Below are 17,600 nucleotides of genomic sequence, written 5' to 3' on the forward strand. Positions count from 1 at the left end.
CAGCTGCTTTTTGCCAGCAGAATGAATGCTTTTGTTTTTGTCAATGATCTCATTCAGTCACATGCTTCATTCGCCTCTTGATAGGCATTTAAATCGCCAAGGCAAAAAAAATTTAGCTTTTAAATGCAAGAATAACAATAGGAACCTCCTGTCCAATGCTGTGACTCTGCTCACACTCTACTACTGCACTGGCCCAGCCCACAGCTCCAGTCCCAACGGGGTCAATGCTGCAATTCTTTAACCTGCCTGTATGACATGGACTGGACCTTTGCAGGCTGCTGGTGGGAGGGTTGTTTCAGTGTTCTATACTTCTGAAAAGGATTTGCATCACACCCCAGCTGGCATACCCAAACTGTCACAGGAACAGAGGAGTACATTATGGTGGGATCTCCCTAATATCCAATCCATTTGCACAAGCCCATTTTGGCCTCCTCTGATGAGGATTAAAAAACCCTTTAGTCTCTAACACTGGTCTGTGCCTGCTTATTGAAAATGCATTTGGAGTATCTAGCTTGAAAATTAGGCATCACTCCAAACTCCTGCTGGAAACTCCTTGTTTCTATTACTGTTAACAGGGATAAAGCCTTGTTAACATGAGCTAAAAGTGATGTGGACCTCTCCCTTTCTCACACTGAGCATGCCTGCAAGAAAACTGTTCCAGACTCTGCGGGTGGATGGTTTCCATCTGATGCCATTCTGGTGTAGTGTACCAGAAATTTCAAAAGGCATCCCGTGCTGTTGAGTTAAAAGCATCATTTCAGACTTGGCTTTCTCAATGTTCTCTAGTGTCACCCTCCATCTTGCATTTGTGTGGCTTGCTCTGCTTCATGGAGGCGTCTGGCTCCAAATGAAGGGCCTAAGATCCTCATGGCTGATGCTTTCCATTAGCTGAGCATTTATAGCAGGGCTTATGATGAAAGGAAGAGAACCAGACTTCATGCCCTGGACGTGAGTTATGAAGTATTGTGCAGACACCACTGAAAGAACTAACTGAGGTGGGTGTTGTGGAGCCCTGATCACTCTACTATTCATTTCTAGACCTCTGTGAGGCCTTGTTGCACCAGTAAAAATCATTCAGCTGTGAAACAGCAAAAATGGGAGTCCTAATTTATTGAAAAGAATTAGCAGAACTCTGATCCTTAATGATTGCTAATTCCAGAAACCAGCTACACTTCCAGGTTATGTGTGTTGTGTTCATTTGAGAAGATGTTGGTGGAAAGGCTTCTGTTTATCCCACAGCAGTGTCCATCTGCTGGCAGAGCAATGGTCTCAGAAGCAGCCCTTTCTCCACTGGTGGGACAGCAAAGCTGCTCTCATAGCAGTCATCTGCATGTGTGACATGAGACAAATCACTTCTTCTCAGCTCCTTGGCAAGAACATCCTTTCTCTTGCCTTCAAGGGTTTTACTGCTTACACTGGGATTGGCTCTTTCTACAGCTGCATGCTCAGAGTGGACAGGGTGGCTGTCCCTCATATGTGCTGCTTTAAATACTTTGCTTGAGTAGCCACACACCTACAGGAGCTCTGAATGTTAGGGTGCAGATAGTGCATAAAATGGATAAACACTTGGACAACAAAATCTGTGGCAGCAGCCACATCAGGGCACTGTGCTCAACACCTCAATACCTTAGCTAACTCTCTTGAATCCAGGGTCTAAGTCTTAGTTTTCAGTCCTAAGACTACCTGGGTAGCTGTGATGCTTGTGCTGCAGGATGGGCTCACTCCATGTGTCTGCACAGGGCTTAGAGCACACCATGGCTGTGATGCCCGTGCACTCTGGGCAACCTCTCACCTTCTGTCCATTGCGAGCTTTCCCAGGAGACAGCCCAGGATCACCCTTCTGACCCTGCAAGGGAAAACTTAAATTAATGCCATAATCCAAGGACCCAGCCCACGGAGGTGGTTCTGCTTCCACCAAACCTCCAATTTAGAAAAACATTTCATCTCTGCCTTGCCCTGACATCCCAAATGTATTAAAGTTCCTGGGTGTAGCTGTTTTGCTGGGGGTGGTTTTGGTGAGTGATTGCTGCTGCTAAAGCACTGAGTTTTAAATAGTATTTGACAGTATTAAATTGACTAAAAAAAGGATAACTGGAAGAAGGCAATGTCAGGACTTTTGATACTTATTAGACCAGACAGCTGTGATTTCTTCCTTGTCTGCAAGTGCCATCTCAAGAATAATTACCAAGCCTATTACTGTGGCTAAACCATCCTTCTTAACAACTTGCTAGATGCTGTTGCTTCTTTTAACTGTGGGGAATAGCTGAAACTGCAGGGAAAGTTACACTAATTAGGCACTGCCAACAGCCAGAGTGATTGTGAGGCTCTCAGGCTGGCAGGAGGAGGAGGCACACTTCATCTGAAGTGGCAGTATCCCTTATTGCCCTTTTTAACAACTGTGACGAGAGAAATTACAATTTAAGACCATGATCTTGTGACCAACACAAGCTGGAATTTCAGCAGCAGTTGAACATCTAACTCCAGTAGATTCCTTTGAAAATCCCAAATTCTTAGAAGGTGGAAAGGTAATGTGTGCACCTAACAGGGAAATAGAGATAAGCAGGAAAAACTGGAAGAGATGTGAAGTGTGCCAGATTCTTTGGGCAGAGAGGTAAGGTGTCACACACAAAGCAGCTTAGGTCTGTGTAACATCTCCTCTGGCACAGCTAGGACAGGTATCCCAGTATCAGGCACTGATTATTTAACACCTCTGGGATCATAAACAAGTAGCAATCTCTCTATGCCACATCAGCAGCACAGGATTCAAAACCAGCTGCTAAGCACACGACAGTTGTGAGGGTGAATTCATGGCTGTCAAGTGAAGTGCTTGAAGGAAGGTCAACCCTACAAAGGAGTAACAGTATTTATTAAGTGGTGTTTCTCATTAGCAGCACAAAGGTCTAGTTATAGTGAGCTGAGCAGCTTTTCTGTGCTACATTTGACACATACTTCCCACCTTGCACTGAGTGTAAATCTCCCCTTCTTCTCCACCACCATCCACCACAAGCTGCAAGGTTCAGGGAGTGAGTTTGGCTGTGGACTGTAGGGAGCACTGCTGATTCAAGGCAGATGCATCTGTACAACTTGTGAATGGAGGCTGCCTGCTTTCCACACGGCGTATGAAGTCATGCAGATAATCTTGGTTTGCATGCAGCTGTTATCAGGGCAATTCTCCCACTCTCTGAGCTTCAGAGCCATCAGTGGGTGCTACGACTGCTTGGAACAGATCAGAGCAGTCCACAGGACTGCAGGGTGTTCATCTCTACTCTGCAAAATTAATCTACTACAACAGATAGACACCCACCACTCTTCCTCAGTCTTGCCATGGGCTCAGTGCAATGACTTGAGCCATGGAAAGGACTATAAGCCTCTAACATTTTTTACCAGGAAGCTCTAGATCCCATTAACAAAGACTGTGCTTTGCATCACTGTTCCACGTTCAACAGCACAGAGTCCGTGGCATGGGTGGAGAACTCAGCCACAAGCAGGATCACACATCCCTAAGATTAATCAGCAAGATGGCATCAGGGCCAGAGAGAAGGGATGCCTGGATGAAATTGAGGATTAATTGCCCAGCTCTTCTCGTGCAGCAGCCACAACACAGGAATTAGCCTAAGCCTTGTCCATCACTAAGCTGCAGCTCCGTGCCCACAAGCTGCTCTCTCTCCCATCCCAGCTGACTGAGCACTCTACTTCCCCTTGTAAAGAAAGGAATTGTTCTCTTCTGCTTTTTTCCCTACCTGGGAGAAGTCTAGAGCTGTGCCATTTAAACACCTCAGCTCTGCAATCCCACTAATAGTATTTTAAGTATCAGTGAGCCAAACTGATGAGCTATCTTGGAGCCAAACCATTCCCTAAAAGGAAAATTCCATTTCTCCTAGCACTATAACAGGAGAGATTTATCCAGAGCAGCAAACTAAGCAAACCACACTAATGCCTGATGCCAAAAGCCTCCAGATGGGAGATGCAAACCCAGCTCTTGTAATGGCTTTTGAAAACTCACCCTGTCTGACAGCTAACCTTCATCCCAATCCCAAACTCTATTAGGGCATTCTTGGCAGCACAAACACCCCTCCTGCCCCTCCAGCAGCTTGCAGGTCACACAGCCAGTCACAGCCCTAGCCCAACATCTGTCTACAGTCATTTAGAGGTTATCTACTATAATCAGTCTTTGCTAACTAGATGCAATAGCGATTTTGTAACTGCCAAGGACAACAAAGAGTTTGGAAGAAGTGGCAAGAAGTCCCCTTTAAGGAGTTGCACATTATAAATAGCTGAGAAAAGCACCATGGGCTAAATTCTCAGGTGGCACGAGCGGGGGTAATGTCACTGGAGGCAGTGGAACCATGCCCAAGCAGATCAGCAGGAACAGCTCTGTGCAAAAGATCAGCTTCCTAAGAACAAGGAATTACAAGTGCTCAGCTCCAGTGACGAGAAGAAGATGGACTCTGGACAGGACAGAGTCAGAAATGCAGGAGACCAACAGCAGCACTGGTGCTCACCACCACAACCTGACTCAGCAGAGAGGTGCACGAGCACACTGCTCCAGCAGCCCTGCCACCCAGTGTCCCTCCTGCACATCCCAACCCCTGAGCTTAGCAGGGCTCTGTTCATTCAGCTGGTAAAAATGATGCTCCCGGGCTACTGCCTAAGTGACAAGGACCTGGTGTTAGTCATGCTTTCCAGGCTGTATCTATCTGGGAAACTTCAGTTTCCTCTCTTGGATTGTTTGTTTTTTCCATGGTATTAACTGCTATCTAGGGAAGACCCGATCCAGCAGCCACTTGAAAGCTCTCAGGAAGAGAAGTTCTAGTTGGGGTTGCTCTGCCTTGTTACTCAAGCTGAACTTTCTCAAGTCCCTAATTTTGCTGTGGGCTGGGTGTGCTAAGAAGCTCTCAGGTCCCAGGTGCAGGCTTGTCAAGCCTGCTGAAGGGTAGAGGTATTCAAAATGTAAGGGGGTAAAATATCACTTTCTTTGGTGCTAAGTCCATCTTCAGGGAGTGGTGTAACACCAGAGAAATGAGGGGAAGGATGGAAATGAAAACTCTGGGACCTTATGCACACCTTCCAGAAAGTGCTTCTTGTGCAAAGATCTTGCAGTCACGGCTTACCAGACTGTCCCAGCTAGAGCTGAGGTTATGCTCAGACCTGGGCTGAGCTACACTCTCACACCCCACTGCAAACTTAACCCTTCTTTTGTTAAAGCATCGTGTAGAACATCCCAATTCTGCAAATGATGGCTGGACAAAATGAAAATATATCACACAGACTGATGACACCAGATCTCTGCTGAGGAGTGTTACAGCTATCCAGCCATCGGGGGCTTCCTGCTGCCAGACCATGCATCCAGATGGAGGAAAAATGCTTACAGGAGGATCTTATTTCTAGTAAGAGACCAACTGAACACAGCTATGCAGCCAAATAATGATTTCTGACAAGGCGTTAGGCTAAAAGTTTTTTTTTTAAAAAAAATCCTGTAGCACAGAAACATAGTTTGACTCTACAGATGGGACCAGGCTGAATTTGCAGGACTGGAAGTTAGATAAAAGAACTTTGATTTGACTTATAAAACTCAACAAGTGCGATCTGGAAGTCATTGGTGGAGAATAAATGCAGAATGCTAAGATGTAGAACTTTTACAGCCTCACTTTGCAGGCCATATAGCTGCACTTCAGAATTTAAAACAGCTGCTGTTCACCAGCATGTCGCCAGTGCCTAATTTTTAATCATGTAGAGGCAGCACGCCAAGTTTCCAGAATCTTTTTCCCAGAGCATCAATAGCATTCATAACATCTCTGCCTGCTGAGGAGATCATGACAAGAAAGGATTCTTGTTTGTACCTTTATCTGTGTTCGGCTGAGACATCCTACAGCTTCATACTGAAAACTTCTGTGAAGCATTGCCTTTCCAAACTCAACTATTTTTAGTCCCAGATATATGTTCTAGAATATAAATCTATTTCAGTGTAAGCAGTGACACCAGAACCATCCAAACTGCTTTCCCAGGAACTTCACAATCTTTAGGTAACACAAAGACTTGTACACTGGAATGAGCTGGGAATTCAAACACCTTTCTGAAGGGTTTTGCAGCACACTGGATTAGCTCCTCTCTGGGGCTGCAGCTTTGCTAAAGCCCCATGCAAAGGGAGGAGGTTTAGCTGGGGGGGTGACTCCCACCTTGCAGGACTCCAGCTCCCACCCAGATGCAACACCCCGGGGAAAATGTGTGTGCAGGAGAAAAGGGCAAAACACAGGCTCCTGGCACTGCTGGGGGAGGTCTGCAAGACCTCACAGGGGAGATGAGGACTTCTGGAAGGAAGTAAGGGGATAATTCTGGGAGGGCTGATGAAGGTCAGGGTTCCCAGAAACCCTGGAGAGCAAAGGAGAGATGAAGGAGCTTCAGGAGGAAGAAGGCAGAGGAAGAAGCTGGGTGCTGCCAGTCCCTCCCCCCTCACTGTCCAGCCCCAAAGGTGGAGGAGTAGGCTGCAAAATCCAGAGAAGAGAAATGAGAAAGCAAAAAAATCTGGTCCTGGTGAGGCTCTGGAGTGGAAGGATTCCACTGCCCGTGTCTCAACATAGCAGTTTTCTCCCTGGCACAGGCATAGCTTAAGCAGGATCCTAATTAAGGCATAACTTAAGCAGGATCCTAATTAGGCAGTCTGTGAAATGAGGGAGAACCAGGAACCACAGCACACAGCAGGGTCCCTCACAAGCACAGGAAAAGGCTTTGGCCGGGCTGCTGTGCAAGCCAAGGGGAGGAACAGCTTCAGCTACTCCTGGTTCTGCATGGAGCAGGATAAAAACCCCTCTGCCTCTCCCCCTGGGATGTCCCCTGAAGCAGGACAGCAGAGGTTCCTCACACCAAATCAATACTTACTTTCAGGCCTGGGGGGCCAGGTAAGCCAGGGTTTCCATGGGGACCTGGGGGACCCTATAAAACACAACAAACACAAAATAGAGTCAAAAGGAGTCAGTGGGGACCTGTGTTAGTCCTGTTGGCTGCAGAAAGTCTGGGGCTGGGGCAAGATCTAACATCACAACACCCACAGCCTGCAGAGAACTTCCCCGGGACCCTCGGAACTGTCTTGGACAGGAGAAACTTGGCTGCTGATTCCCACCTACCTTCATGGAAGGGACTGTGTGTCTGTCACCTCAAGATACATCATGACAAAGAGACAAATATTCCACAACCAGGAAGAGAAGGTTCCTTGGGGTCAGGGGAGTCAAAGCTCTGCAGGGAGCCCCAGCAGAAAGAGATGGAGGTAGGCAGAGGGGAGTGAAAGTGTGCGGGGGTGTTAACAATTATTTTGGCCAAAATAGAAGAGAAGAGAGGTAATTACTAAAAGGGAAATTGTTCAGCTATTTAGGATGAACTCATTTCCTCTACAAGACAACCAGGTTTTTGACTTTAGAGGTTAGAAAAAGAACGGATGGCCAGGCAGTAAAACAGGGGAAGCAGAAGTAAGTCTCTGTTGAAACCATTTAACTCTGTGTTCTTGCACAGGTCTCACAAGGCGATGATACAGCAGCATCTCCTTTTACATCAGATTTTAAAAGCACCCTGCATCTTTTCCAAAGACTATTTAAGGAGTTATCTGGAATAAGCAGCTAAGAATAGTTTACCCCAGGACTGTATACAGCACGGAAGATCTGTTAACCTTTCAGCAGAAGGAATAACAGTTCTAAGTCCTCTTGAACACGTTCCTGGGAGATGAAACAACCTGAAGACTCAATTCCAAGGGCTCCAGTTTTGCCAAGATTGCGTGTGAGCTTTACACCACCCTGAGCAGCACTGTAGTGTACCCTCTAGTTAGAAGGAGTATGGACAAGGGGATTAAAAAGCCACTCAGATGCCTTCTCAGTAACCTGCAGTATTTCCAAAGAGCATTTCAACATATGTAGGACCAAAATCTTCAGGGTCTGATTTCCAAGGAAAATCACTGCTGTTAAATGAGAGTGCCACACAAGTTCATTGCCCTTCCTCTCTTCTGAGAGAACACCAGTGTGCTGGTGTCTATTCAGCTTTATTTTCACTGCACTGTAATAGGAAATAACAGCTTTTTTTATTTAGCTGTGGTATCTTGTGGTATAGGCAGCTGTTGACTGCCCAGTGCTGTTTCACAACACACGCTGCTCTGCTCTAAGAGGCTGTTCAATTAAAAGGCTGAGGGTGAACTTTTCAAATTGCATTTTTAACCCAAATAAATTTAACATCCCATCCTTAAATTCCTTCCAAATTTTCAGCCTGAAACCAAACACATTTATTGTCCCACTCTTAATTTCTTTCTACATTTTCAGCTTGAAATTCCCCAAGAGTTTAGCCTGGCTGTGAATTTCCAAGGAAACTGAAAAAACTTCAATTAAAATTAAGGTGTATAAGTATCTACTTGAAAACCCACATAGCTGCTGTAACCAGAGTAACTGAGCACTGTGGAGTCTCAGATAAATTCATCTTCCCAGCAAACTGTGGCATCATCTGTTCACCTCATTGAGTGGGACATGGAAACACAGACTAAGTGTGCTGCTTAGGGTAATTCAGCAAGTCTGTGGAAGCAAAAGGTCTTCTGAGTCTCAAATATGTATGAAAATTAATATCAAGTGACTGAAATCAGAACAGTAAAGTCTCTATGACAGATGAGTTCCTAAAACGCTCTTACACGTAAGCAATAATCTAGGTAGCTCTGAACTGAGTTCATAAATCCAGACTGCTGCTAGATTTGAGAAGGGGATTCAGCTGTAATTCAGCTTTGGAGACAGGCAGCTTGGCTGGAAGCCCATTTCAGTGCAGTAAGTTGAAATCTGTGCTGCACCATAGCCTGGGGCAAGCACAAACCCCTGCCAGACTGCAGGGAACAGCGTGGTTTGGTGTGACTCCTGGCTGAAAACACAGTTGCCAGGAAGAAACCTGGAACATAGGAAGCTCAGCTGCTGATCAAGAGCTCCTGGATAAGTGACTAATCACACCTCCAGCAAAATTTAGTGCAGGCTCTTCCAGAGCTAAAGCAAAGCACAGCAACAAAATCATGAACAAAATCATGAATCTTTAACCAAATGGATGGAAGAAAAGAGAAAGAATCTAGTCCTAGTATCCAGTGATAAAACACATGATGATGAAAAACACAGGTTCTTGACATAGGATGGAACCTCTACCACTGAATTCACTGAGACTCATAGCGTGTGATCCAGCCAAAGGAAAGTCAGAGACTCATCCTGTTCCTAAAGATCCATGTGGTATTTTGCCAGTGAGAAGTGGCCACATCCTGCTGACGAAGTGACGGTGGGAAGAGCCCAGTCTGGCACACATGAAACTGCTGTAACCAAGTCTGGGGCTTCTGCTAGACAGTTCACACTACTCTAACTGTAGAGAGAGAAGGGCGTAGTCTGGCAGTAGTCCTAAAAGATGGCAAAAAAAACCCTGATCTTGATGTGTTCCAACATGGTTAGTCCTAAATCTGTGATTACACCCACATTCTTGGCAGGGGAGGAAGATGCAGCGTGGTACAGTTAGATGGGCTGAGTAGCAAAAGGTACAGGACAGCATCTGCCTCAGGAGCTGTGAGCAACACAAGATCTGAACTGGCAGGCCTTACTCACTAATCCATGCACCAATCTGCAAGCCCAAAGAACAGTCATCGTGCCCCAGGGCTTTATTACATCTGGTCCACTACTGATTCCTCCTCTCTTACTGTGCCCAGCAGAACCACCCAGCTCCAGCCACTGGTCCCATACCTGGCCCTCGTTTCATGGGGAAGCAATTCAAGAGTTAATTGCTGTCTAGTTCTAGAGTTAACTGCTGTATTTTGCTCATACTACCCTGGGTTTAATTTGATGTCCCACTCATATCTAGACATTGGGATTCTCATAGATGTATTTAACATCAGTACATAAATTCTCCTTCTCTTTTCTAAGCACAGGATGGGACAAAGCTGAGACCACTGAGTAAAAATGATTCCCAGAGCACATGTTGCCCTCTGCACATGTGCCTGTTCACCCACCTGCTTCACCTCCTGCACCACTGCTGAAACAACCCAACCTAGCAGCAGGCAAACTTCCATCTGAAACCTTCCCAGCCTTGCAGCAGAAATTCCATGGAAAATTTTGCTAGGGGACAGCAGTAGCCCAGGGCTCAGTGGCACGGAGACCAGAACAATCCCTGAATGTGTTCTGGGAGTGAGGAGGGGTCTCCCAAAGGTGACGGGGTTTGTCATGTCCCTGGAATGTCCTTGACTTGAACGATGCTACTTGAGAACCACACTGTGCCATCTAGTTCATCTCAGTGACGTGCCTGGAGATGGGACCCTGCTCACAGAAGCCCTTTTATGCCTAACAGTTCACAGCCTGCAAAATTAACAAAAGTGTAACTGTGCCCAGCTCTCCCCATCCCTCCAGCATTCACAAGGAGAGGAAAAAAAAAATCCTCCCAAACTCCAGCTAAATACTAGAAAGCCTCAGTCAGAGCCATGGCTGCTTATTCCAAACTCATTATGTCTTGGGGTTTCACCACGTAGAGCAACTTTTTTCTGCTCCTGACCTACAGATCCCACTCTGACCTCTGGCTTGCTGAAAAATGAGCTAAATATTTGAAGTGAAGCCAAACAAACTGTTTCTTTAAACGTTTCTTTTCAGAAACTGGAAAATCTTCCTCATGGAATGAGGGTACCAGGGAACCTCCACAGCTGACCAAGTTCTTGCTTGTTTTAGGAGGGAAGTCCTGCATTTTGAAGGAAAGGGAGATTTTTTGCAACTGTAGACCAAATGTAACAGGGACATGTTACAGTGGGACCCTGCGATCTTTCAAGCTGCCAAGGTTCACAGGAGGATGGCAAGAGCATCCCAGAGCAGCAGGGAGTGCATACATACTCTCTTCACCCATCCATTTGGATTTCTCCTATGTTGTATCAGCACAGAGAGACTGACTGAAATGAAGAGCAATTGCAGCATGCCTAGGCTTTAATTCCCAGTCCTGCCTCCGACCTGGTGCACGGACATGGGTATTTACACAGCACTCATCTGGAAGGCAGCCTTTAAGACCAAGTGTCATGGATCATGGTATTTTTCTGCAGACCTGATTAAATTGTGGGTAGTTTGCTGGTCTGACTATACCAGAGAGGACTGGAATGAGCCACAGTTTGGGATCTACAGAGATGTGCTGGCAAAAGCCCCTCCTGCAGACAGCATGGAGTGAAGCTAATCGAGTCCTGGGTGAGGCAGGAATAAGCTACAATGCTTCAGAAGTTATTGCTCCACTGGGAGCCCTTTGTTGACAGTTACTTGTAGAGCTTGTTAGCACAGCTCTGCCAGCAAAGCCCCAGCCTCTGCCACTGCCTCCCCACTGAACCTTGGTGTTTGCAGAAGTGCAAGGGTCACCTGCAGAAAAGAGGTGCAGCACACAGGGCTCTGCTCAGGCTGCTCTGTGGGCGCTCACGTGCCACTGCTCACACACACAGCCATGGAGGAGTTGTCCCACCACATGCCTGGCAAAGTGCTTCCACACCATGTGAAGCTGGAGAAGCCCTTCGTTGCTAGACCTTCCTTCAGGAGGCACCTCCAGCCTTACACAGGCACTCGTCTGGGCACACAGCACACTGATTTGAGGAGAAATGGTGTGGACAGACCTCTTGCTCATGGCTCAGATTCTTTAAAGGAGCCATAAAAGCTGAATACTAGCCTAGCTGGATAGAGACAAAGTCTTCCTGTGAAGGACATGTGACCAACACACCAATATCTGTATGGGTTTGCAGAGCCCCTGAGAAAGTGTTACCAGGACTGCAACGTTCACTCCTTTCCCTTGGGGCCCTGAAGGCAATAATGAGAAGAAACACCCACCTTTCAGCTGCTTTATATCTCTACCTTCATAGTTGCAGAGTAAAGCTTAGATATAGCCCTGGGACCCTGGTGCTGAGTGATAGGGTGTAAAATTAATTCCATGTTCCTAAAATAGGGACTGGTGTTTAAAAATCATGAAATTGTAATTTTCAAGAAAAATGCTGCTATCCACTTAGCTCCCCTCCCTTGGCTTGCACCAGAATGCTGAGATGTGTCCTGACCACAGCCTCTTTCAAGCTTTGACAAAGACTAGCATTTGTTCTTGCAAACCAGGTGGCATTGCTTACATGGAAGAGCAACATCCAGACTGCACAGGCAAGTCTAGTGATGCTTATCTGCTGCAAACAGGGCAACAGAACCATGGGACCAGCCAGCTTTCCTTACAGACTATCACTGACCACAATCTCACCCTCCAAGCAAAAGTTAATCAGCTCTTTCGTTTTACCCTGCCCAATATGGGGGGAGAAAGGGAAATAAAGCAGAGACCACACGGGATTCAAAGGAGTGGAAACACTACACAGCAAGAGAGCAACTTTATGGACTTGACAGCTACAGAAGGTCATGAAAGTCTGCTACTAGATTTTCAAATGAGCCAAGTAATTGTATAAGCACTAATAATGTAGAAATTATGCAAGGAAGGTACAATAAGGGCAATAGTGTCTCACGCTTTAGGCCATAAACTGCATGGGTGACAAGAAAAAAACCCTTCCTTTCCCCAGGCACCCAGCCCTGCAGAGTTACAAGTGATATTCACCTCCTTTCAGAGCTCAAATCTTGGGCTGGAGCTTCGTGCAACACTTGATGGGTTACTCACAGGTTAGTTGTGGTAAGAACTCTGCAGCTGCTTTGTTTGAGGATCAGGAAGAGGTAGGAAACAACCCCTGCTGTGTTGCAAGTTTATTTTTAAATGGCTCATGCACAACAAAAGCAAAAGATGCAAGAATTCCCCTTAGCCTGTCTTAGCCTTTGGCAGCTCCTCTTCCTTGCAATGAAATCCTTAAACCCCAAAGAGCCACAAGAAAAAAAAAATACTAGAAGAAACACGTTGCAAAGTCAAAACAACTTAAACACAGAGCAGTTCTGTCTCCAGTACTCCAGGCCAGACATTTACAGAGTGACCCTTTTGCCCCCTCCCAAAATTAGCACAGCATCTTTGCAGAGGTCCGAGCCAAGCCAGGCTCAGCTGTGTTGAGCATTTCCTAACTGGGAACTCTTTCCTGGGCTGATTCTCAGCACCTCTGGCAGGGACTGAACTCAGAAATCCTCTGCTGCTTATTGTCTTTCAGAGGTTCATCTGAACTATAGGATGGAGCATGCCACAGCTGGGGAATGGCAAAGTTATGACACAGCTTCCATAGCAGTTATTTTTCTTCAGAAAAACTCAGGTTTTGGTGGCTAGTGGAACTCAGAGGTAGAGCTTCACACAGCAGGCAGGGGATGCAGCTGGGGTCTCCACGTATGGAATTGAGTTTGCACACCACAGGATTGCAGAAGAGGCACCAAACCCCTCTCGTGAATAATAAGCTGGGGTAAGAACAAATTTTAAGCCTTAAGGGGACTTGCCAAGAACTGCAAACTCTGGGCAATTTGCTGGTGTGGTGGCTGCTCAGGTATTTGTAAGCAAAGGACTTTGGGGCTGTACCACCAGTCATGCTGATGTTATGTACTAAAGAACATAACCTGAAGTGGAACAGATTGTCCCGTCTATAAAACACGTCAGCCTGGTGCTAGTGCCTTACACTTACAGCCCAAATCAGTGCTCAGGGCTGTGGATATCCCTGCCCAGGCTCCAGCAGGTCCTGCAGAGCTTTTGGTTGTTACAGTTGTAGGAAGGAGGTGTGTTTATCTCACAGGACTGTACCGAGTGTCCTGGGGGAAGGCACAGCCTTCTAGCTCTCAGCCTCTTGGTTGTTCTTTAAAGACATTACGTGGGGTTGAGTTTTAGCCAAGTATGTGTGAGGAAATCTCTCTTTGCTGCCAGGCCAGGATGCTGCCTGGATCACAGATCCAAACATTCCCTTCTTCCAGCCTCAGACACTTGCACCTCTTGACTCCCAACCCACATCAGTTCAGTGCTCAGGAAATGGGCTCCATGACCATACCTCGTGGGACAGCACCATGCTACCATGAGAACGGTGCCAGCACTTAAGTGTATCCAGGTCAGGCATGTTGCCCAGCCTTGGGAGACTACTTCTGCAGCTAGGCCAATGCAGAAAGCTTTTAGCTGTGAGAAAGCTGCAGCACTCAGCACCAGATGTTTCCTCAATGCAGCACTCAACGTCTGAAGACCAGCATCAGAATTTAATGTGGGGAGCAAGAAACTCATAAATCTGCAATGGATCTCGTAGAACAACAAAGATGTTTTGCTCTAGATCTTGAAAAGGAGTCAGAAAGCAGGTCTCAGTCTGGGGAACAGAAAACCTCATCCTGGTGTGTCGACCTAGATCATGGTCCCACTAGTGGAAGCATAGTGACAGTCAGGACCTCAAAGGGAGCAATCTGGGAAGCTGGGGAGGGTGAAGGACAGAACAAAAAGCAACCAAAACTGTTATTAACATTGGGTTTGCAAGAAGAAATGGATACTGGAAATAAATGACACAGTCCTCATTCTTCTGACAGCCATTTAGAAACATTGGCCCCCAGCCTTTGCTGAGGCCCAGCCTTAGCTCAGGGAGGCTGCAAATCACCAGTGTCATCCTGAAAACCCTTCACAGGGAATGAGGGAAAGGAGGAAGGCCAGACCTCAACAGTTCAGCTTGAAGCAATTGTTAGTCAGCCACAGGACCATACAACAGCCCTTGGAACAGCAGGACATGCAGATACAAGTACAAAGGACAGAAAATGTTAAGCTGCTTACTCGGGAGCCTCTCTTGCCAGGTGGTCCTGGTAAGCCCGGCAGACCTGGTGGACCCTAGGAAAACAAAAATAAGTATTATTGACAGTTCTATAACAGGATTGTGCTCCTGACAGTGTTTCAGAGAGACCCATAACACAACCATTTGGAGAAGACCTGGAGAGAAGGGCCACTTACAACCCCAGGGCCAGAATTTCCCTTCAGCTTATGCTGTTACTATAAGGGATAAAAATGCAGGCGCAGTAACATCTGCAGCAGCCTGTGCTTCCACTGGGTAGAGACTGCTCACATCGTCCTGCTCGGGCTGCATTCCTGTGATCCCAGCTGTGTTTCCTGCTTCCCCTCTCCTGGACTCGTGCTGTAACACAGGGGTAGGTAACACAACCCTCCCCCAGCTCTGGAGTTTCCTGCCATGTGCTAGCACACAACAGGAGCAAAGTGTTAGCACCTTGGCGAGGGAGGGACGTTGTGTGTGGTTACACATACATACATATATCAGCTCATATAGCTCTTGGTATTGTAGGTTCCTACACGAGTTGCAACGTAATCTCATCCCAGCACTTCATATTTTAAAATGCTGTGTTATAAAAATCCTTAAATATGGCTCAGTAGTGTAGGAGAGGCCAACTCATACATGTCAGAGTAGTGGGGGTTCCTGGAAAAGGGTGAGAACAAAGTGGAGATATCAGGCCCCCAGCTGTGGACTGATCTGAAATGGGTTAGGAGAGGAATACTTAGCTAATGAGGTTTGAACTCCTTTGAATTTATTCATTTATTTATTCATTTTTTTTTCAATGGACCGGAGAATTTGGATTTCTGGAAAGCCATCTGCAACCCTAACTCCTCCTCAAATCTTCTTTTCCCCCAAGCCAAATATGTCTAACAAGAATAACTGTTAATTAAAGTGTCTCCCAGAGGATTTATGTTCCAGTAGCTTGCTACAAAAGACAAGTTTTCATTGAGTCCAGGGGGGAGAGAGATGCACAGCAGCCGGCTGAAGGATGTCTGGAAGGCAGCCCGAGCTCTCCAACTGCATGGAGGGCAGGAGCAAGGCTCCATGGGGGGAGATGGGTGCATTGCACGAGTGGGTGCATTGCACGAGTGGGTGCAGCGACAGCCCTGGGACTCTGTCCTGACCCCATCACAGCCTCAGTCCCTCCCCAGTGGGTCATCTCTGTCAGACCTCACATGTGTGGTGGTCCCGAGTGGAGCCTGCTGACCCTGCTGCTGCTGCAGGACTGCCAGCAGAGCTGCTCAGGCTCTGAGGTGTGCTGCTGGCTCTGAGGAAGGGGGAAAAGTTCATGATCTCTAATGCAGTTTGCAGGAGTCATCAAGTGCATGATTTAATAACAATAAAACCAAACCCTGGAAATCCTTACCCTAAATCTCATGCCCAGGATAAGATTTGGAAAAGAAAAAACTTGCCTGAACCATCTAGGTAACCAGTGAATAAACATTTCCCTAATATTACCAACAAATTAATTTGTGTAAAAGAGATCTTTTAAAAAATTACATCCAGTCAAACTTGGCACAGTAGGAAAAAAATCAGGAGAGGAGTAAGCAAAGTCCAGGGCAGGTCTCTGTGCTACTAACTTGTCAGGAGATCAAACGAATCCTAAGTTTGGTTTTGGTCTGTTGGTTCTATCTATAGTAAAGATGCCAAGAAAAGGGTTATTTTAAAAGTCTAAGAGCCTACACAGCACAGAACAGCTAATGCCCCACACTGAGACACACGGGGATGGACTCCTGCCCTGTCACTCAATGCCACTACCCAACACTGCTGCCTGTCCTGGAGACTTCCAGTCTCTATAGCCTGGGACACTTCATCTGACCCCTCTGCAAGTGGCTTATTGCTGGCTAACACAGGACTACTGGTCCTTGCATTAACAACCCTCATTGATAGAGCTGACCCTCATTTTAGCAATATCCACAGCATTTTAACCTGCCATTGTGCCAGCTCAGGGCCCCGTGCATAATGCAATTACAGAGCTGTGCAAATAGACACATGGGCGTAGGGGTTTTAAAGCCTCGTGCATAATTGTGCTCCAGAATCCAAGCTTTTATTAAAAAAATCCCCTTGCCCTTTTAGTTGGGAAGATAGCTATCAACACGGATGCAGCTGATGCAGGAACAGATAATAGAGTTTACCAAAGATTAGTTCAAGTCTTTAACCTCTTCCCCACCAAAACCCATCCCCATTCACCCCCAGGAGAAGTAAAAGAGGAGATGCAACCATCAGAGAGCTGCGTTCCCCATGCACCAGAGCTGAGGTGACATTTCCCACCTTCCTGCTAACAGCAGCTGCAACTGTACTTGGCCACTTGAGCAAAAACCCTCTCCAAATGGGTGGGCTGCTCAGAATAAACTGAAGCTAACAAAAATAAGGAGAGAGTCAATACCTGCTCTGGAGTGGGAATATAGGGTTAAAGGAAATGTGTTTAGCTGGACCAGCACAGAAAGAGCAGTATGTAATTCAGGAGTCACTCTCAATTTGCTTTGGTTTAATTTGCCTTTCCTTCATCCTTTTTTTTTTTCTTTTTCCTTTTTTTTCCTCTCCTGAAGAGTAAGAGGAATAAGGTGACTGTGGGATGAGTAGCTAAAAGGTGCCAGCCACTATGGTGACAGCATAAGGCAAGAGTGTGACCACACATGGGAGGCCTGGGGTAGCTGGGTGAACAGGTAACTCCTTTCTCTCTGCCCTGTCCACGTGCCTCTGCACCATCCAGCTCAAGTTCCTGAGCAAGAGGCCCACGTCAGGCTTTGCCTGGGGAGAGCAAGACTGCAACACACCCCAAACAAAACCCACATCTGCAGAGGCAGCCAGAGAACAGGACTGGACTGGGGCCCAGCTACTCACGGGTGATGGATGTGGTCCCACTTCAAACGTGTGACTCCAAGTCACAGAGAGGAAGAGGTGTCTA

General features: G+C 46.7%; 1 protein-coding gene across 1 annotated transcript in view; it reads right to left on the reverse strand.

Annotated features, from left to right (window-relative positions):
- Positions 1–17,600, reverse strand: part of LOC103771329 (collagen alpha-1(XXVII) chain-like) — a gene marked incomplete at its 5' end in the record, with an annotated part of 42,924 nt that overhangs the window by 12,650 nt on the left and 12,674 nt on the right. Inside the window, 3 exons of the mRNA XM_008938620.1 lie at positions 1,793–1,846; positions 6,877–6,930; positions 14,683–14,736. Of these exons, the coding sequence (XP_008936868.1) occupies positions 1,793–1,846; positions 6,877–6,930; positions 14,683–14,736 (162 nt within the window). The remainder of the gene's footprint in view (positions 1–1,792; positions 1,847–6,876; positions 6,931–14,682; positions 14,737–17,600) is intronic.

This window comes from Merops nubicus, unplaced genomic scaffold (genome assembly GCF_000691845.1).
Source record: "Merops nubicus isolate BGI_N331 unplaced genomic scaffold, ASM69184v1 scaffold1004, whole genome shotgun sequence".
Classification (NCBI taxonomy): Eukaryota; Metazoa; Chordata; class Aves; order Coraciiformes; family Meropidae; genus Merops; species Merops nubicus.